This window comes from Eublepharis macularius, chromosome 1, assembly GCF_028583425.1.
Source record: "Eublepharis macularius isolate TG4126 chromosome 1, MPM_Emac_v1.0, whole genome shotgun sequence".
In the NCBI taxonomy this organism is placed as follows: Eukaryota; Metazoa; Chordata; class Lepidosauria; order Squamata; family Eublepharidae; genus Eublepharis; species Eublepharis macularius.
The window spans coordinates 194,848,171-194,869,999 of record NC_072790.1 but is presented as its reverse complement, the minus strand read 5'-3'; the positions used below and the strand labels follow the sequence as shown (position 1 = coordinate 194,869,999).

The following is a 21,829-nucleotide window of genomic DNA, read 5'->3' as shown; positions in this document are numbered from 1 at the left end:
TCTATTCATTCCTTTTGGAAAAAATAATGGATTTCTTAGTGAATTTTTCACTAAAACACACCACAATATTTCTGTGCCCAGAAATTTTGTTCAATTATGACTCCGGGTAACGGTTTACCATACCAGGGGTCTACAGTTTAAGATGCTTTATGATAATTTTGGGAGATAATACATAAAACTAAGAAAAAATAGTACAGAATGAACTTCAGGAAATAGTTTGATTACTTGCCAAGACATAAATATACTTCTGATACTGTATTTTTATATATCCACATTTCCATGCATCATGCATGTCGTGTGGGAATTTCAGTTTTATGAGAGAGAGACCTTATCTGGAAATCAGCCTGCAAGCTCAAACTTTTCCATTATTTAGGTATTCATTAGAACAAAGTCTCTGTAGAAATTTAAGGAGAAACTTATTTCAATTTCATTCCTGAAGAGAGATTTTTTTAAAAAAGACTTAATCTGACCTGGCAATGTATTACCTAGGAGACTTGTTAGCTGCGGCTGTCTCAGACTATCCTGTGACTTTGATGATGAAATTGAAGACACCAGGTTCGTAACTTTTTTTTGAGCCTGTAAAATCAACACAGATACAAAATGTAATCAAAATCCAAAATTCCTATATAACAAAGGAAACCTATAAACAGTGAAGTGGATCCTAAGTAGCTGTTCCATTAAATCAGGAGCAGTACTTCCAACAAAACAGCTTTTATAAGTAAAATTTTAGAAATATTTTTTATTCAACATGTATATGACTGAATATAGAATGTTGAGTACAAAACTTTTGAGTATAAGTAATTGAGGAGAGGGAGAAGAGTAATATAAAAATTAGCTGTGTTGTTATATATCTTGCTTATGTTTTTTGTTGGAGCTTAAATCTATTATTCTATATTGTATTCAAGATCCTTTATCCACTTTCAAATGGCTCTTTTTTCTCTTTTAATAAAGTTCATAAAAATTAAACAAAAAAAACAGGTTTTCCATCTGTAGAAAGGGGAGGGAGATTTCTGACAATTCCCCCTCCTGCTGCAGACTTCCAATTTGTTCTCCACAGTCTTCCTTTGGGTCCTCTGACCCACAAGATCACAAGTTTGAGAAGCATAGAAAGCTTCAGTGAGAGAAGAGAAGCAGGGAAGATGCCACATGATCTGCTTAGGATCAAAGCCTATTTGTAATTTATTAGCTTTCATTACAAATGAAACATCATAACAGGTAGAAAATTTGAACTTGGTTATCTAATTAGCTGACACACACAGATCTTAACCTCTTTTCGTTCACAGTACTGGATCATACGTAATATAATGACACCCAGTTTGAAATACAGCTTGTGTTCATTAAACAGCACTTATACATGTTAATATTTCTTTCCTTTCTAAGCTTTCTACTCTGGCAAACATACATTTGGTAGAAGAGTTAGGTATAATTTTTTTATTGTATCATAAAATGTACCCTTCTACCAATTCTTTCCAATGTCACAATCCTGAATTGCTTTATATTTTTAAACTTAAATGAAACATATTATAAACATGGATCAAATGGAATCATTCTTTACCACATGTAACTTAAAGCCTGAGCATGTACAAAGGCACAAAGTGGGGAGGGGGGAGTGGAACATCAAAGCTAGATGAGTAAGGCCTGGACTAAGCATCTGTCTCTCCCTTTCTGAAAGTAATATACAGTGCCATCCTAAACAGTTACACCCTTCTAAGTCAATCAGGGTCAGTGAGCTTAAAAAGGTATAATTCTGCTTAGGACGGCACTGTTAAAGCCTGGACATGTAAGCCTTTGGCCTGGGATGACCTTGTGGCTTATCATCTGTCTCAAGAGTGCCTTGTGGGTATTTAAACTATTTTATTTTGCTTTGAGTGCCTAAAGATACATAGATAAAGATACATAGATATACAGATACAAAATCAAGAAATATATGGATAAATTCATAGCCCTCCCAATTACGGTAAGTTGTATTCAATCATCAGCTGAAATGTGATTTCATTAGTTGAATATCTAAGGGGGGGGGGTGGAGTCTGAAAACTTAACTTCTAACTAATCAAATAAGATTATTTTGTTAATGAGACCAACACTGTCAACCACCTTAAAGAAAAATGTATCAGTTAAACAGATTTTAACATTTTTGCATCTCCGAGTATCTGTGAAACAATTGAAGCACAACAAACAGATAATTTAGAAGATATTTGAAAGAACTACATTATATCACCTGATCCATCCCAACATCATAAGAACAGCCCTGCTGGATCAGACCAGTGGTCCATCTGGTCCAGCATCCTGTTTCACACAGCAGCCTGGAGGCTAATGTTGCCTTCTAGCACTGGGTTTGAGAGGTTTGCTGCCTCTGAATATGGAAGTTAGTAGTCTAGATGGACCTCTTCTCCGTGAATCTGCATAATCCCATTTTAAAGTCATGTATTCTTGTGGCTGTCACTACCTCCACTAGCAGTGAATTCCAGGATTTATTTCATTGAGAAAAGAAGTGTTAATATGCATTCTTTCTTTTTTCTTTTTCTTTAATTTTTTTCTTTTCTTTCTCTCTTTTCTTTTTTATTTCTTTTTATTTTCTCTTTTCTCTTTCCTTTTTATTGGATTTTTAAACTTATCAATAAAATAAAAAGTATTCACAAAAAAAGAAGTTTTTCCTTTTGTCTGTCCAGTACCTACTGTCTATCAACTTCACTGGGTGCTCCCAAGTTCTAGTATTATGGGAAAGGGAGAAAAATGATCCTTTCTCTACTTTCTTCACCCTCATGCACCATCAATATATTCAATTCTCTGTCTGGCCCCAGCTGTGGATACTTACATCCAGAGATTAGAGCAATGAACTGACCTTTCTACAAACTAGAGAAAAGTCCCAGGTCTGCAGAAAAATCTGAAGTTGAAAAAAAATGGGGGGATTAAAGCCCCCCAAAATGATATATAGAACACCTGTAGCTTTAAGAAATTGATTCCGTCAGTGGCCATTGCTAGGCAACCACAACAGTATTACCTGCCTTCAAACCTTGACTTCTGTCAGTGAAAAGTGAGGGGGGAGGGGCCTTTCCAGGCCTGTTTTGGCCTTTTAGGGAGGACTCATTAGAGACAGGGCCAGCAGCAACCACTGACCAACTTGATACCACCAGAGTTGCATAATTCACCCAAGCCCAGCTGCTGGTTACTATTCAACATAAAAGCCATGTGACTAGAGTTTCATACTAGGATCTGGAAGACCCAAGATCAAATCCCCACTCTGACATAACTTTAGGCCAGTCACACACTCTGAGCCTAACTTAATTCACAGGGCTGCTGTGAGGATAAAATAGAGGAGAGGAGAATGACGTAAGCTACTCTGGATTCCCCATTGTTGACAAGGCAGGATATAAATGAAGTAAATACATTAATAATTATAGCTGATTAGGGGAGATAGATTAAATAGCACTGGTCAACTCCGCTAAGGGTAAACACCCTAGGAACCCAATGAGTCTTCAATTATTATATCAAACAATATTTTGTTATTGGTATCTTGCTCACCATGTGAATACAAAAGATATATAATAATACAAAATTCTTACAATACATACATATATATGAATACACACATGTCCCAAAGTTGCTGCAAACAGCCAATGGCAGTTCTTTTATATAGCCTCCTGTATGAATCACTGGAGAGATGATAATTCTTGGAATAAATCTTCGTCCTGTCCACACAATCCGTATATGTGGCAACGGCAACAGGATGGTGAATTCAAAATTGTAAGAACCAACAGTAAGTATTCAAAACAGCCAATTCCGAAGAGCCTGATAGGATCCCTCTGGATCTCCAGGTAGGTGGCAACGAGCCCGCCAGCTTAACGTTGCACGTTTCGGTTTCCCTTCATCTTGGCCTCCTCTATGCTCGTAACAGCAGCTGTGACCTGCTGTGAATTAGCATTGATTGGAAATGGAAAGTATCAATCTGGAAAGTGTGACTTGGACTGTTACGAGCATAGAGGAGGCCAAGATGAAGGGAAACCGAAACGAGCAACTTTAAGCTGGTGGGCTCGTTGCCACCTACCTGGAGATCCAGAGGGATCCTATCAGGCTCTTCGGAATTGGCTGTTTTGAATACTTACTGTTGGTTCTTACAATTTTGAATTCACCATCCTGTTGCCGTTGCCACATATACGGATTGTGTGGACAGGACGAAGATTTATTCCAAGAATTATCATCTCTCCAGTGATTCATACAGGAGGCTATATAAAAGAACTGCCATTGGCTGTTTGCAGCAACTTTGGGACATGTGTGTATTCATATATATGTATGTATTGTAAGAATTTTGTATTATTATATATCTTTTGTATTCACATGGTGAGCAAGATACCAATAACAAAATATTGTTTGATATAATAATTGAAGACTCATTGGGTTCCTAGGGTGTTTACCCTTAGCGGAGTTAGTCTTTTTGGGACCCCTCGTTTCTCGGTGTTGTTTAAATAGCATTGGTCCCATATAAAGATTACAGTAATAAACTATACAGTAATAAACTTCATAAACATATAGAGATTTCAGTAATAAAAAAATATGAAGTTGCATCACTCCATACCTGGCCAAAAGAAAACTGAGGTTGGTTTACTGATGTATGACTAAATGTGCTGACAGACTTGGAAGAGGAAACTGGAAGACGATGCGAAACACTAACTGCTGTTCTGTTTTGTTGTGTAAGTTGATCTCCCACAAAATTTCCTCCCGAAGCAACAGACTGGGCTGATGGGCCAATGCTGGGGTGTGCTGTGGCCGGAGAACTCACAACAGTATACCGATTGCTTGATGACATACTTGAGCCCGTTGACTGTCCAGGAGACATGGCAGAAAAGCCTGATCTACCTTGGGAAATATTTCCTTGACTAGGAGATAAATGCAACACAGCAGGAGATGCCTGTTGTAGTGGAACCTGGCCACCAACAATTTGTGAAGTTCCATGATTTACAATAACTTGGCTTCCAGGAGTTGCAAATGTTTGACCAGAAACTAACTGTACAGCAGCATTCTGATTATTCAGCATCTGTCCTGAATATGACTGATTAGCTCTAAGCATGTTTGTAGAGTTCCTGTTTAGCATTACATGCTCAGTAGACACTTGGCTAGAAACAAGTTGTGAAGGCTGATTCTGGAGGAGCTGTCCATTTATGGTCTGGACATGGTGAACTGAATTAGGATTTACCGACAGACTTGTAGGTATAAGAAACTGGTTTGGTGACGCATGAGACTGTCCCATAGGAGAATGGATAACAATACTACCACCAGCATTATTTACTGCTTGAGGAGTAACTGATTTTCTTGTATTTTGTTGATTAACAATATTAACAGACATATGTGGACCAACCACTGAATTTTGAGGTGGGTTTGATGAAGCAAAAGGAATCCCTTGTTGTACGTGATGTTGCTGTATTCCCAAGCTGTTCACATTGTAAGTGGTTTGCTGTCCCATCTGAATAGGCTTTGGTTGGATGTTGATGGGTACTTTGTTAGAGTTTGGAGCAAGACCCCTCTGTATAATAATGTTATGCACAGGCAAAGACGTTTGGAAATTTGTACTATTAAATGGAACAGTTACAGGTTGTGCTACTGGGCTTGAATTTGAGTTGCCAAACAGTGAGTTACCATTAGGAGTTTGTCTATGAACCAAGAGTCCACCACTCATGTTTGCAGGTGTTTGCTGTCCGCTACCCTTCAAAATGATGTGAGATCCTTCAAGATTATTGAGTGTCATCATGGAAGGATGGTTACTAATTGAACCAATTAACTGTATCTGTCCAGAACCACCAATCTGACTACTGTTTGACAAATGCTGGCTGGGAACACTGATCCCCACATGTTGCATAAAGCCATGCTGCACACCAACTGTATTGCTTGCAAAAGATGCTCCAACTGGTTGCTGTACCACTTGAGTCACTCCTATAGGTTGCAGTGTCTGACCTGAGTAATTAGAAACATTAGAAGCCTGAGTAAAAGATGCTGATGAGGAAGGATGAAGCTGAGCTTGTGCAAACTGTTGGTTGGAACCTATGTTGGCATCCAGATATGCCTCTTCTGCCAAAGTCTGTTCAGTAATATTAGCCTCCTGCAGAGATTTCTGCAGAATATCAAATGGCTGATCTTCACTGAGATCAGGTAATGGGGAAGATTCCAGTTCATCATCAAGAAACTGAAGGCTACTTGGCAATTGCAGTCCATCACTAGGCCCCTCGCCAAGCTGACCACCCACACTTTTGATTGATGACTTAGGATCAGAGCTCTAAAGAGAAGAAAAAAGTACAAATTACATCAGTCTATTTAAAACAGTGTTCTATGTAGACTGTTCCTCATTATGTTTTTCCTCCCTCTCTTAGACCATTCCTTAAGAATATCAGTGCTAAAGGAGCCAATTTGACCATTAAATCAATAAACAGCTTAGCACAGCATTGTGTAGGAGACTAGCACTTTTTGAACAGGATTTTCTGGCAGCACTCACTCTTGATTCAATTTAGGCTCCAAACAATAAATAGGCAGGGACCTCAGAACTTAACAGACAAGCGGCAATGAAATCATCCCACTTAACAACGAGGAAATGACAAGATGCTAGCCGTGCCAAAACGGCTTAACTTGTTTCAACTCACATCATCCACCAGCAACTGATCTGTGGCTTCTCTGCTTCAAACTGGTATTGGGATTAGGCAATTTGAAAGGGAGAAGCATGGAGGAGGCATCACTTTACTCTCAGTCACACTGGTGATAGAAACAGGTATGGGACCCCAAATGGAATAAATGCGAGTGGAGAACGACTGGAGGGGCAGCAGAGAAAAAGTAGCAGGAAGAAAGATTCAGTACCCTTTAAGGAAGAAAAGTGGTGGCAAGGATCTACTAGCACAAGGCGGATTCCACACACGTTGGCTAATGCACTTTCAATGCACATTATCAATCGTTTAAGGTGGATTTTTTGTTCCACACACAAAAAAATCCGTTCCAAATGATCTATAAAGAGGATTGAAAGTGCATTATCCAACGTGTGCGGAATCACTCAAGTTTCAGGCACAATGTGTGGTTTTGCCCTCAACTGCAAGCCACCAAATCTGTCAATGTGATGCCCACAGCAGCACCAAACTGCAAACTTGGAAGGTCTGAGTCCAGCAAACATCATTATGTGAAAATGTACAATGGCGATAAAAGAAAGTGAATATTATTACATAGAGAGAAAGGGGGAAATAAAAGGAAAAACAGAAAATTATGAGAATAAGCATGTTGTGAAGCTAGATAATAAAAAAGTGAGGAGGGAAAAAACAGTGAAAAGTAGTATGTGAATCGAGCAACCAACTTTTTTCTTGGGATACATCCAGAAAAAGCTGATACTATTCACACTGCATTCTCAGTGAAGTCACTGATTTAGAAGCATTAGATAGCGCTGGTGGATTCTTGTGACCTGACAATTCTGCTGCACTTTTCCAGTGTTTAGCATAAGGCAGATCCCTAGCAAAGCAACCTCTAGCCTTTCACAAGGCTGGATCATCAAGGGGAGCAGGGGGGGTAGTCTGCCCCCGGCGCTGCCAAAGAAGGGGTGCTGGGCATGTCTTGTGGTGCTACTCTCTGAAGATGCCAGCCACAGCTGCTGGCGAAACGTCAGGAACTACAATGCCAAGACCATGGCCATACAGCCAGGAAAATCCACAACAACCATACATCAATAATTCAACCAAGTAAAAGGGAATACATTTACAGCAACAACAAATTTTGGCCACTCTCTACCTTTCCTTTTATTTCTAGTTTAAAGTGAAAAATCAGGAAACACTGGGAGGTTTTTTTTAAAAAAATGTGTAATACCAATAACTGTTAACACTATATGTAAAAAAGGAGTCCATATAACACTATCTTAATTCAAACATGACATCTTAGTTAGTCGGTAAGAGTGAACATATATGCAGCTAAGTCTTTATAATGCAAGCAGGCTCAATCCAGCCCTTTCATATGTAGTGATGGAGAGAGAGCCATCAAGTCACAGACTAAAAGAGGTGGTTTGCCATTGCTTGCCTCTGGTCTTCGTTTGAGATCTCCCATCCAGTTACTAACCAAGGCTGACCCTGCTTAGCTTCCAAGATCTGACAAAATCAGGCCTGCCTGGGCTATCCAGGTCAGGGTAGCCCTTTCATATAAGGTCTCACAAATATGAGTGTAACTTGTATTGTGCAGTAACTCCATTAGGTGCCCATGTATTGCTGGCTATACCTGTTTGGTATACTGGTTAAGAACAGTAGGACTCTAATCTGGAGAACCAGGTTTGATTCCTCTGCTTGAAACCAGCTGGGTGACCTTGAGTCAGTCACAGCTCTTTCAGCTCTCTCAGACCTACCCACCTCACAGGCTGATTGTTGTGAGGATAACAACAACATACTTTGTAAACTGTTCTGAATGGACATCAAGTTATCCTGAAGGGCGGTATATAAATCAAATGCTGTTGTCGTTGTTGTCGTCATTATAAGGTCTTGGATATCACATACAAAACCTTTCATGACCTTGGTCAATCATAGCTGCCCCCTTCCTACGGTCCACCATGGCAGCTTTGCTCATCTGAACAAGGCCTTCTGCAAGTGCCATCCTGCAAATGGGCACAAACAATAGCTGCCCCTACACAAGCATTCTCTGTGGTGGCCCCCACTTTACGAAACGGCTTGCCTGAAGAAGTCAGGAAACCTCCCACTTTCCTAGCTATCCACAAACTCTGCAAACCTGAATTATTCAGGAAAGCTTCCATACACAGGTGATAGGGCTGTGCTGGAAGGAAATGGCTTAGAGAAATGCATTAGTGACTGTGGACTATGCTACCATTACTGTTTGTTGCAGAAAATATGCTCCTACTGGATAGTTCCATGTTGTTTTATGTTTTCTTTCAGCATTATTTTTGTTCTTTTTTTCTTCAGCTCTGTATTGGATTTCTGCTTGTTTTCAAATTTCTGTTATCCTACCCTGTTCTATTGTTTATTGACTGTCCTAGCCAACATTCACATAGACTGATACTGTCTCAGTGAGTTTCAGTGAGAAAAGCAAATTATAAATAATGTAAATAAATAAAATAATAAAAAATAAATAACCTTGAGCTAGTTCTCTCAGGATAGGGCACTCTAAGGACAAAATGTAACCAAAGCCCCTACCATATGCCCGTATTTGCCAAGACAGGATTAGGAAACTGGAACACAGAAGAAAGGAATCAACTAAAACAAAATGTTCTGGCTACACTTGACCAAGCAGATTCTGAGTACACCACTCCAGACCACCTCCTCTTCCCTCTCAGTTTCCCAAACCTGGGCCATTTTCACACTGCTTACCAGCCATGGAACATTGCGCCAAGCTCCCAGAATGACAGCGTCTTCCTGGTGTGATTTCACACGAGAACTGCAGTTCTCGTACGAAATCATGTCAGGAAGACACTGTCGTTCCGGGAGCTTGGCACGATGTTCCATGGCTGGTAAGCAGTGTGAAAACGGCCCTGATCTTCTAAGTAAACATGACCTAGCAGACACTTTGACGACACTCCTTTGCTTTGTCCTCCATCCCCAGCACACTTCTGCCAGTGCAGGCTTGATCTAGCTGAAGACTGGTCACAGACAAAGCATCTGTGCCAGCCATAGCTCACAAGACTGAATATTCTGCTGAGATGTGTGGCCTTCTCATCATTATCCTGAAGTCTGGAGAGATGTGAATATGACATATTTTTAACCCCTCCAGGGCCCGTGCATCTGGAGATCTCCACAACGTCCTCTAGATGGGCAAACTGTGAGATGGGTTGTGCCCAAAGTTTTTGAGAAGAATAACCCACAAAAAATCAGTGTGTTTAAACTCAGTAATATATATATGATGTAGACAAGAACTAAGCAATAAAAAAACAAATACTATATCCACTCTATTTTGCACAGTTTATAAACAAACCATTCCAAAATACAAACCTGCAATAAAATGGTTTCTTTCCTGTGTACTTACACTGGTATTGGCGAAAATGGAATTTGAGTTGGCTGCAGAATATCCTGCATTCGTCAAGTCTTCACTGTTCTGTAAAAGCACAAACAAAGGGAAAAACATTAAGCTAACACTACACAATTAGAAAAATTACAAGAGGGGTGACTGTGAAGAATCTGGGGAAAGTGGAAATCCCATCCCCCCTACCAAGCCTTCTCTCCATACTGCTTTCCAGACCTAGTTTCCCATGTCCACAACTTACCCCCTCTCCCCCTCCACTGCCTTCATCTCCACTTTCCATTTATCCTACCCTGCCAGCTCAGATTACTTCCTCCTGCCTGGCTCCACTACCCTTTCCTCCTCCCCTCTCACCAGCTCTCCTTCTCCCCATCACATCTCCCATGGTTGTTCCTTTCCCATCTTTGTCTCCCAGTCTACCTCCCCGCTTCTGATTGCAGCCGTATAATATTTGGCACCATTTTGGGTTGCTCCCCAACATCACAGAATACCACCCAAATTTTATTTCCCTCCAGGATGTCTGCATATGCATAGATGGCACCTTTACAGTTTGGGTGTGTGTGTTTTGAATCCTAATGGGTTTGATTTTCAAAAAATTGATTGTTTTCTGCACACCTGAGGTTCCTCTAGGTTGCAGAAACCTATATATCATCCTCGGGAGGTCCCGTTGTATGGATATTCTGATATGCATTGGTGGGGTGGGGTGGGGTGGGGGGAATACATGGCTATTAGATATACAGGTTTAGCAGAATGTGACTTACAGATTTACTGACTGCTCCATGTAGAAAATAATTCAGTGCCTGGGCATCTCTTTAAAAATACAACAAAAATATCAGATAAACCTTATATTTCAATGACTACATTTATTAAATTAAAATTTGTTAATCAATTAGCATACACTGGAACAGTCCTTTTGAATTACACCACCTTACACTTATCAGAAACCAAAAGCAGCTTTCTGCAGGTTTCCAATGGACAAGAGAAGAATCACTACTTTTCATGATGCAGAGTTGTTACTATTACCTTCCCTGGCCATCACAATTTACAGTTTCCTTGCTGCTTTGTTATCAGTCATGCCAAAGTAATATGAGTATGTAAATAAATATTGCATTCAGAACAAATTATGCAAATTAATCAAAGGTACATCTTTATAATATCCACAAGTTATTCACAGTCTAGGATTGAATTTCAATATCGACTGTGACCATGCCTAATTATAGGTCTGATAAATATTCATAAATATAAATATTCATAAATATAACAGACACAGCAAAAATACAAGGAAAAGTCCACTCAAGGAAATACCATCACATAGAAAAGCATATGTATGAAGCGCATAAGTAAAAACTGGTGAATGTCAACTACCAGTATTTATACAGCATATGCAATATGCAGTCTTTTTGTCTTATAGGCGCAGTAGATGAACCAGAGCTAGGGAAAAATGCATAAAGGCAAGTTTCCACAATGAAAAATGTACTTAATAACACAGTTCTCTTCCATTCCCAATGCCGTCAATGTCAAGACGCCGAGACGATGCTACCCACCCGCCCATTTATGAAAAAGTATCCATCACAGTGACAGACAGGACTAGTTCCAGCTCTGCCTCTCCTGGGAAACAGCCAATGAAAGCTAATGGATTGCTGGGATAGTGACAGCTTGAAAGTCCATTGGAAAGGCAGTTAGTATGGGAGAAGGTTTTGGAAGCTGTTAAGAGAAGTCAGCAGGGATATAGCTGGTTGTTGACACCTGTTCTGATCCTAGGTTCTATGTTATAAATAAAAATTACTCTTTGTGCTGTTTTAATCCTACTGGCTGAGGGGAAATAAAACACACACACAAATCTCAAACACTCTGATCATAACAAATTTGCCAAATTTATTGAATTATGGCAGTGTATTAGGGAAAATTAATTAATTTAATTTAATTTATTACATTTGTATTCCGCCCTCCCCGCTTTCGCAGGCTCAGGTCGGATAACAGAAATACATACATCGCATACCATCTAAAACATTTAAAAACACTACATCTAATCAATTAATTTACAACTACGCAAATATAAAAATATCATATATTTACATATAAATAATTAAAAGCAACACATAATATAAATTTGATATTCCACACAGCGGTTCTTCCAGAGCAAATACATGTAGTAGTGCGGAGTAGGTGTGGGCAAAAGCATCTGAATTCGCATAGGGGCAACGGATTAACCCCCCCTCCACGGGGATGGGGGGATGCACCGCCCAGCAGCCATATACCTGGCAGAATAGCTCCGTCTTACAGGCCCGGCGAAATGCAAGCAAATCTTGCTGGGCCCTAATCTCGTAAGGTAGAGCATTCCACCAGGCTGTGGCCAGGACCGAAAAGGCCCTGGTCGACGCCAGGCGGGCCTCCCTAGGGCCAGGGACCCTTAAAAGATGTTTTCCACCTGATCGAAGAGTCCTCCGGGGCTCATACGGTGAGAGACGGTCCCGCAGATACATCGGTCCCAGTCCACGTAGGGCTTTATAGGTTAACACCCAAACCTTGAACCTGATTCGGTACTCCACTGGTAACCAATGCAGCTGGTGTAACACCGGCGTAATATGCTCCCACACCGGTGCTCCAGTAATAACCCGCGCCGCTGCATTCTGTACCAGCTGTCACCGCCGGATCAGGCCCATGGGAAGCCCAGTGTAGAGCGCGTCACAGTAGTCCAGCCTAGAGGTGACCATTGCTTGGACCACTGTAGTCAGGTTGCGGGGGAACAAATAGGGGCAAGCTGCCTGCTCTGCCAAAGATAATAAAAGGAAGACCTGGCAACTGCAGCGATCTGGTCCTCCATCTTCAAGGAGGAATCCAGAATCACTCCCCGGCTCCTAACTCTCGGGGCCTGTGTAAGTACTGCCCCATCAAGTGTAGGAAGCCGGGGTCCTGAAGCCATCTCCCCACGGCTCAAGTACAGGATCTCCATCTTCGTGGGATTCAATTTCAGCCAACTTTGTCTCAACCAACCAGCCACCGCCTCAAAAACACGCTCCAGGACATCAGGGGACGATCCAGGCCGTCCATCCAACAACAGATAAAGCTGGGTGTCATCCGCATATTGGTGACAGCCCAGCCCGAAATTCCGCACCAGCCGGGCAAGGGGGCGCATATAAACATTAAATAATAATGGGGAGAGTATCGCTCCCTGCGGCACACCACATACCAGTGACCTGCGAGATGACATTCTCTCTCCTAGCGCCACCCTCTGTCCCCAATCATGGAGAAAGGAGACCAGCCACTGCAGTGCTGTCCCCTGAATCCCCACATCGGCAAGGCTGTGGGTCAAAAGCTCATTATCTACCGTATCAAATGCTGCTGATAGATCCAATAAAATCAGCACTGCTGATCCGCCCTGATCCAGATGTCTGCGAAGATCGTCTGTGAGGGCGACCAGCAATGTCTCGACCCCATGTCCTGGGCAGAAACCAGACTGGAAGGGATCTAGGGCTGAGGTTTCCTTCAGAAAATTCTGCAGTTGCTTCTCTGCCGCCCGCTCAATCACCTTCTGAGTTCCCTTTCCCCAATAACCCTGAGCAGTAACTGGGTAAGGGGAAGTAAATACAGGGAACGGGCCTCTGAAGTCCCAAACCTGTGAAGGGAGGTTTATGGTGGGTGGAGGTATGAAAGGGGGTCACAGTGCTGTCAGCGGTGGGATTTTCTCTGCTGGAGACAATTATTGACCAGTGTGACCAAAAGGGGCTAAAAGGCAAGTAAATTATTGACTAGTGTGACCACAAGGGGCTAAAAGGCAAAAGCCAATCAAGCATGGCTTCAATAGGCCTGCCCGCATACATAGACTGTACATAAGGAATGAGATAGCTGAATAATTGTTTTATTAGCCCACATATGCCTCCCATTCCTAGCTAATGTCTGGACATACAACACCAGCAGAAAAAAGCACAAGCACCATGAAAAACTAACTACAATGTATATAAATATATATGCAGTGAAACGGTATATCTAAATGTATCAATAAACATTCCAATCAACAGGCTTGTAGTACAATCATTTACAAATCACATGTGTATCTTATAGCTGCGCATAGTTTGGGAAATCCACCAATATTTCATAAGGAGAAAAAGTCCACCAAATGCCCCTTTCCCTAGGAACTGCTGCATACAGTTATAGTGATCGATTCATTCACTCATTTTTATCCTACCGTTTCTACAAGGAGTGTACTGCCCTCACCCCACCCCTGCATCTTCATAATAAGCCTGTAATGAAGGTTAGGCTGATAGATGGTAACTGACCCGGTAAGCTTTCTGTCTGAATAGGGAACTGAACCTGGGTCATCCTGGTGCTAATTCAACATGCTAATCATTACACTACACTGATTATTCAATATCACTGTTTTCCTAATCTATGGAGCCATCATCGCCTCCCTAATAGACACCAGCAGACATTACACCAATCGCCACTATTATCTCAAGCCTTATTTTTATGTCAAGATGGGTAGCCATGTTTGTCTGCAGCAATAGAAAAGTGCAAGAGTCCAGTAGCACCTGTAAGACTAAAAAGATTTGTGGGAGGTATGAGCTTTCGTGAGTCACAGCTCACTTCTTCAGGTATCTGCTTTTATTTTTATATATCATCTAGTACATTTCATATTAGAAGTGATAATGATTTGGTTCATTGTATCTTGCTCTGTCTACTACAAATCTGTATAACTGTGCATGTTCCTCTTCAAGCCAGTGTGAGTTCACTACACCCTTTCTCTACCCATTCTTACTTGTGCCCCAGAAAAGGAAGAAAGTCATTTCACTGTGTCTCCCTATTTCCTCGCCCTCAGCAAGTTCTTATCTTCTGGTGGGCATGAAGAACTCTCCCAAACTCTTCCCATGAGACATTTTTGTCTCAGGGAAGCACCTACTCTGATTCCACTGTCTTGGCAAGCACTTCCCAGCTCAGAATACAGCAGGCTTTATCTGGCTGTAGCTGCCAACATTGCAGGCAATGGTTATACCTCGCATCTGTAGGCAATGGTTATGCCTACAGATGCTATCCTTATCTGTGGACCCTCTGTTAGACCACTGCCTCCTACTCGACCGCTACCATGGAAGTGAGCTTCGACAAGGAAATCTCCACAAAGTAAGCCAATGCAGTATACTGGGTTAGAATGTTGGACTAGGAACTGGGAGACCTAGTTTCAAATCCCTACTCAGCCACAGAAACTTGCTGATCTTGGGCCAGTCATACAATCTCAGCTTAACCTACCTCACAGGGTTATTGTAAAGATAAAATGGAGAGCAGATTAAAGCTGCCAGCCAACCACCTCCACTGCCTGCTGCCACTTTGATAGCTGGCAGAAGAAAAATGAAGAAAAAAAATCACCAGCAGCATAATAGCATTAAATCACTTCTGGGGAAAATCCAGAAGTGAAGTCATCCCACTCTAGAAATTATTTTACCATAGTGTCTCTAGCTATTCCTAGAGAGGCATAACATCAATTCCAGGCTTTTCTGTAAATGATGTAACACCATCACATCAATGGTGCCCCTGCAAGTCCCTGAGAACAGTGTAAGCTGCTTTGGTTCCCCTTGGAGAGAAAAGCATGGTATAAATGAAATAAATAAATAAATATTAATACCCTCTCCAGTCACAGTAAGCAAACATGTCTACTGTTCTGGTTAGCTAGTTGCTGAGATTTTTGCAAAACAATACTATGTAGCACAACAATATTGTGTAGGAGTAGTTCAGTTCATTATAAGTCACTTCTTTTATTTTTAAGAAAGTGCATACTCAGGATTACTCAATATAATTTACTATGCAAACTTGGGCCACTATAAGTCATCCCATGCAAAGCTGGGCCACTATAAACTCATTGAAACCAACGGTCTTAGACTGCAGTAACTGTATAGGACTGCATTGTTAACTGCATCTTTTTAGGAGATCCTGAGTGCACAGTCTTGCTTTGTTAATGTAAAGTGTATCAGTGGACAACAAGGTTTCTAGAAAACAAAACAGAACTGTACTACGTTGTGGAGAGGCACCATTTCAATAGTTAGACCTATTTTATGAAATGGCTCCCCAGGAAACCTGCCAACCACCACAGTGACTGCCTTCCTTTCTCAAGTGAAAACTTCCTTATTCATCAGAGGATATGATCAATTTTTACTTGCTACTGTTGTATTTTCTTTCTAGACAATATTTATTATTTTTACTATGATTTTAATATTTTAGGTGCTAAGGTGAAAAGGAAACTTATAAGTATTCATAAATCCACAAATAATTTAAAAAGTAATTTCATTTACAGCAGAGCTGCAACGCAACATATAACATATAATAAAAAACAGTGCAATGCAATCTTAAGCATGTTTACTCAAAATAAGTCCCTTTGAACTTAAGACTTGTACCAAAGAAAGTTTTCAAATGTGTTCAGCTATAGTTTTTTTTAACAAGTTGACTATCTGACAAACATTTCTGCAAAGACACTTTTACATTATTCTTCCACAAGAATCTCTAAAAACACTTACCCAATAAGATCGAAAAGACAGGATTCGTCGTCATCATCATCCATGACAACTAAGGAAAAAGCAAAGCGCTCATATTGTAACACTAATTGATTTCAAAAAATTTTCCAGAACAACATGATTCAAAGGAGACTGTTTTTTTCATAATAAATAATTTTATGGATTGTGCTATTTGGTTGGATCCAATCAGCTTTTGGCTGGTGAAAAGGAAAGAGTCTGGACCTGCACATACAAAAGCCATGTGGGACTGAGGCTGTAACAGGGAGGGGAATCAAGCAGGACTGAGTGAAAAAACTGAGTAGATCCAACCTATTATATACCATAGGTGCTTTATACCAACTTCATACTGAAAACTGTAATTTTAAATACATTTCAGTCCACTGAAACTTACTTCCAAACAATCATGCAACTTGAATCAAACTATATTATAGCTAATCATAAATATTTTGTATTTAAACTGTATTAGAGAGCAATCCTAAACAGGTTAGAATCCTACTCAGGTCTGTTCAATGCTGATTACTCTCAGGAAAGTGGTTTTAGGACTGCACTGTTAAGTCTTGTGTGTCATAAAAATTTACATATATACACCTATAAAATATATTTACACCTATATATAAAATATATTTACACCTATAAAATAGGCCAGTATGGTTTTCCACATATTAGAGATAGCGGAGACTAAGAGACAAGTGATTTGTCTAAGGCAAAGTGAAATTTTAATAGTTCATACCTTTTCATAACTCATGCTTTTAACAACCATGTTGTACTAGCTTTGTTATTCCAATGCTTTAAACAACTGCTATTCTTGAAGATATCATTGTAAGTCACCAAATCAAGGCTCTTATCTAATGTAAAACAAAACTATGCAGACAGCTCTGCTAGCTATGGTTAGCAGGGTTCCATAAAACCACAATCTAAAGCCATGAATTTAAGTTGATTTTTAACTTCAGTTAGTCTATGGTTTTGTGAGATATACAAATATACAAATACAGCCACTTGGATCTCTGGTGCTGCCCTTGCACACTCCTCCATCACAGAAACTCCTGGCCAGAACAAAAGGGATGTCAGCAGCATTTGAGACAAAGATTTGACTGATCAAATCAGTTCAGACACCACATAAAACTGTGGTTTAATTTAACTACAGATAGTCCAAATATAGTACATGGTACTAACAGTGGTTGGTACAAATACTAAAAATGGTTACTCTGTAAAACTAGAATCTGAACACATTATTTGAAGCTGATTTATTAACTAGAGATAGTCTTAACTATGGTTTTGCATGATGTAAGAACATGGATATCCTGGCTTAATCCCAGCTTGTTCCTCAGTGCCACCCTCACTGCAGTACAGAGCAGGTTTCCAACAGGGTATCTTTGGGGGAAAGCGCAAGGGTGATGAAACCAGATTCTGCCAGGACAAACCAGGATTTAAATTTTTAGCTACAAGTCAAATTCTGGTTTCATGAACTAACCAGATAAAATGTTTTTGTGTTGTATCTGAACTGAGCCATTATCTATGAGCTGAATCCTAGTTTTATAACCTAACCACAGAAAGAATAAACCAGTTTCCTCCATTATGTCTGAACTGAACCCAAGAGTAGTTATCTGCAACTTCCATTTTTTGGCAACTCTAAAGGTCAAATATATGAACCAAAATTAGAAGATGAAGAATTAACAAAATATCCACCAATAGTTAATTTTCAAATTATATACACTGGACTGAATCCCATGTTTCCCTTCTGCTGAGCAATCTTCCACTGGAAGAGTGAGTCTGTCTACAACTGAAAAGGCAACTCCTCCCATTGGTGGAAGGGATCATTTCTCCAATGGAAGGCATCTTCATCAAACAGAAGACTGAAGGGGGGCAACTTTTATACTATTTAATGGTATCTGATTTTCACACAAGCATTCCATAATAGCTTTAGATCAGGGTAGCCAACCTTTTCAATAATAAGAGTTACTTCTAGATAATAAAAAATATCCTGAACTGCTTCCTCCCATTCCAGTATGTTACCAAGTTTTCTTCTGACCTAGAATCCATATACGGGCTAGAAAGAATATCAGAAATAGAGGAATCAGCTAAGTAACACACAGGAAAATCCTATTAAATAAAAGCTTTTTTAAAAAAGAGGTCTAGAGCAGATATTCCCCCAGGTCTTCTAAGGCAAGTGTTCCCAACCTTGCTAATCCTCTGGGTACTATAGGAATTCAGAGAACAGTTAATGAGTGCCACCACAAAAACACTGCCATAGGGGCAGGGGACAATGACAAAATGTTAGGAGATTCCCAGCCAAGCATCCTCCTATGGCAAAGGAAGTTGTTTCTGAATGAGTGTTCCATACACACTCAAAGGTAAAGCCTGCTGGTCTCTTCTAAAGAAAGTCCTGCTCCAATAAAGCAGAGGACTAGGACCAGCTCTTTGTTTTAGGGAAGAGATGTTTGGGCCAGATGGAAATAGGCATCAGGAAACAGTGATGGGTGCTTGTTGGTGTACAGTGCAGACAGAAACATATTGGAGTAATTAATGTCAAGTCAGACATTTCACAGAATATAAAGCATCGTAACTGAAGTCCTGAACAGGTAACCAGGTGAGAGATAAATGAAGGCACTTTCTGTGATGTGTAGATCTCTGTTGTCCTTTGTGCTTTTTTGTATCTGAAATGAATACCATGTTTGTCATTCTATATAAAATGTAAATTTAAAAAATTAAAAAAGGAAATAGTGATGGGCACCATGGTATCCATGGATGCAATGTTGGAGATCACTGTTCTAGGGGATACACAAGCTACTCTGTAGCATTCAACAAGTTACCTTTTGGAGACTCCCAGCTCTAGATCACCCATGACACAGCTCCGGACTAACCAGAGATGGTAACTGTTAAGACAGAACATCTCTTTGATCTGGTCAAATGGCAGTTTGGTTGGTATATATAAATAAAGAGCACTTGAACAAGGACACTCTACAAATAGCTATTTGAATTACCATTAGTTCAAAACATAAGTTACAGCATCCCTTCATGGAGGGAAGGAAAAGACCTGATTGACCTGTGTCAGAGACCCTCCTCATGCTGTCTAGAAGCACCTTTAAGACTAACCAACTTTATTGTAGCATAAGCTTTTGAGAATCACAGCTCTCTTCTTCAGATGCATGGGATGCAACTGATTTGCCTCTACTCCCCCCTCCCCTCACTACCTATATATCTCTGGACAGTTTCTTAATACTTTCCATGCATCTGATGAAGAAAACATTCTTGAAAGTTTAAGCTACAATAAAATTGGTTAGTCTTAAAAGTGCTACTGGACTCTTTACTATATTTAGGTAGACTCTCTATTTGAAAAATTGCACAGGATTGATAATTTTACCAGATGCGGCTTTTCTAGCCGTAGAGTTGCAGTAACGGGAGACATAGCATCTAGCAGAATTTTCCCTTCAACAAATCTCAGAACTACAGAAGCCCTCATAGGTTTGAACATAGCAACCTTATACTTCCTTGGCGCTCTGGTTCAACCCAGCAGCTCACAAAGTAGAGTTACTATCTTATTTTCTGTCTTTGCATTTCCTTAACAGTAGCCTGATATAAAGAAAATAAGCAGGAAAAACATTTCCCATTACACTTAATCTACTTAGGTGTTCTTGACAGTCATACAACATTTAAAGACTACGAAACCTTGCTAGAAAAAATAGTAGCAAACTCAATCCTGTGAGAAGTCTGTCACAGGAAGTTTGTTCTTCGGCCCTTTTGAACTCCGTGTCCATGTGTCATTGTCTCCAAGTTCAGATTGTTAACTGCCTAGAGAAAAAGTGTCCCATCACTTTAACAGAGGATTAATGGAATGGTATTTACCCAGTGATGTTCTTTAGCTCCATGCCACGAAAAGCTTCAGCTGCCCATTTTCACACATTAAGCATGCATTAATGGGACAGGCCATTTTTCTTCAGGCCTGTTGGCAACTCTTCTCCTAGTGTACTTCATGTTTATCCTAATCAAACCCACTTCAACCAACTTCTGCAGCTTAAGGTTTTCTGCTAGTACTTGTCTGTCCCTCCATCCCACCCCACCCCACCAATATAGTTTCTGCTGTCTTCAAATTCTATGAAGTTTTTCTACACACATCCCTTGTTAGACTCATTTGATCAACTTTTGTCTTCTCTTACTTTCTTTTCCTTAGGCCATGGTGCTATGTAACATACCATACATTTATGTATGTATGGTAAATGCTATGTAGATACCATTTAACAAAGTTCTTTTTGATGCTACAGCCATTACAGCAGTTTTTACATACATTTCAAAAAAAGAGGTTGCCTTTTACTCTAAAAGTAGTACTACTACCATTTATATTCCACTGGTAAGATTATATTAAAAGCTAATGAATAAAGTGTTAGACTTGGTGTTGTTGGGCAAGTTACCACCTACTTATCTCAGTGTTGTGAAGATGAATAGATTGTAAAAAAATATTTTCGAGTCTCCCCTCTCCCAATGTAAACACAAGACTACCCCACAGGACACACAAAAGTCCTATTATTCCTTCTCCCTCCTCTTAGTACATGCACATGGGCTCACAAAGAGTGAGTTCACTAGGACCTTAGAAGACATATGTACATGCGCCACACCTCTCTGTTCAGCCCAGGAATGCAAACTCTCGGATTGCATTCCATAAATTGGTAGAGGAGGCCAGACAGATGAAGATATGTGAGTTATGCAGAGTGCTCTCAACACATACCTTTTTATGAAATTGCCACGCATGTAAACCAGACAGAGGGGGGAGGCATCACTCTGTTACGCCCTAAGGGATCCACCAGCACATCCATGTGGGGAAGTATCAGGGGCTTTCTCTACTAAAAGTTCAGTTTAAATCATTATTGTTTGCCACACCTATGTAACAGGATTAATAACTCCCTACAGGCAATCACCTGAATAGTCAATTCCATAGCACTCATTTTCTCTACCACTGAAAAGCTCCTAGTCCTATGAGCAAGAAGTCAGAGCACACTAAATCAATACAGCTCTGTCTTTGGCCTCCCAGGTATTCCAGAAACAGCAATAAACAAAGTCTGCTTCTTCTCCCATATCCCTCTCAGACCACTTTGGCTTATTGCCAAATTAACAGTAAAAGCAGCCACATTAGTGCTACAGTTTCCCTGGCACATTACTAAAGCAACTGCCCAATCCATATATGAGAATGAGAAGGCAGGTAAGAACAGAGTAGAAGCAAGTGTTTCTTCAGCAATTATTTTCAAGAACGTTAAGATAAACTTTTAGAAAATAATTTTACAGTATATACAACAGTCTTCAAATCACAGGATAGCTGAACACATGGTAATAGTATTGCAGGCGAGTGCTGAGTGGGGGAGGAGAGTGGAGAG

The 21,829-nt window shown here is 40.3% G+C and overlaps 1 protein-coding gene across 2 annotated transcripts in view; it reads right to left on the bottom strand.

The window, feature by feature from the left end:
- Positions 1-21,829, bottom strand: part of BICRAL (BICRA like chromatin remodeling complex associated protein) — a 42,506-nt gene that overhangs the window by 14,350 nt on the left and 6,327 nt on the right. Inside the window, exons 2-6 of one of the 2 annotated variants that reach the window (XM_054983661.1) lie at positions 16,470-16,518; positions 10,731-10,779; positions 9,976-10,044; positions 4,574-6,265; positions 471-576 (exon numbers count right to left, since the gene is read on the bottom strand). In XM_054983661.1, the coding sequence (XP_054839636.1) occupies positions 471-576; positions 4,574-6,265; positions 9,976-10,044; positions 10,731-10,779; positions 16,470-16,513 (1,960 nt within the window). In that variant the 5' untranslated portion in view covers positions 16,514-16,518. The remainder of the gene's footprint in view (positions 1-470; positions 577-4,573; positions 6,266-9,975; positions 10,045-10,730; positions 10,780-16,469; positions 16,519-21,829) is intronic. The other variant, XM_054983669.1, reaches the window with a different exon arrangement.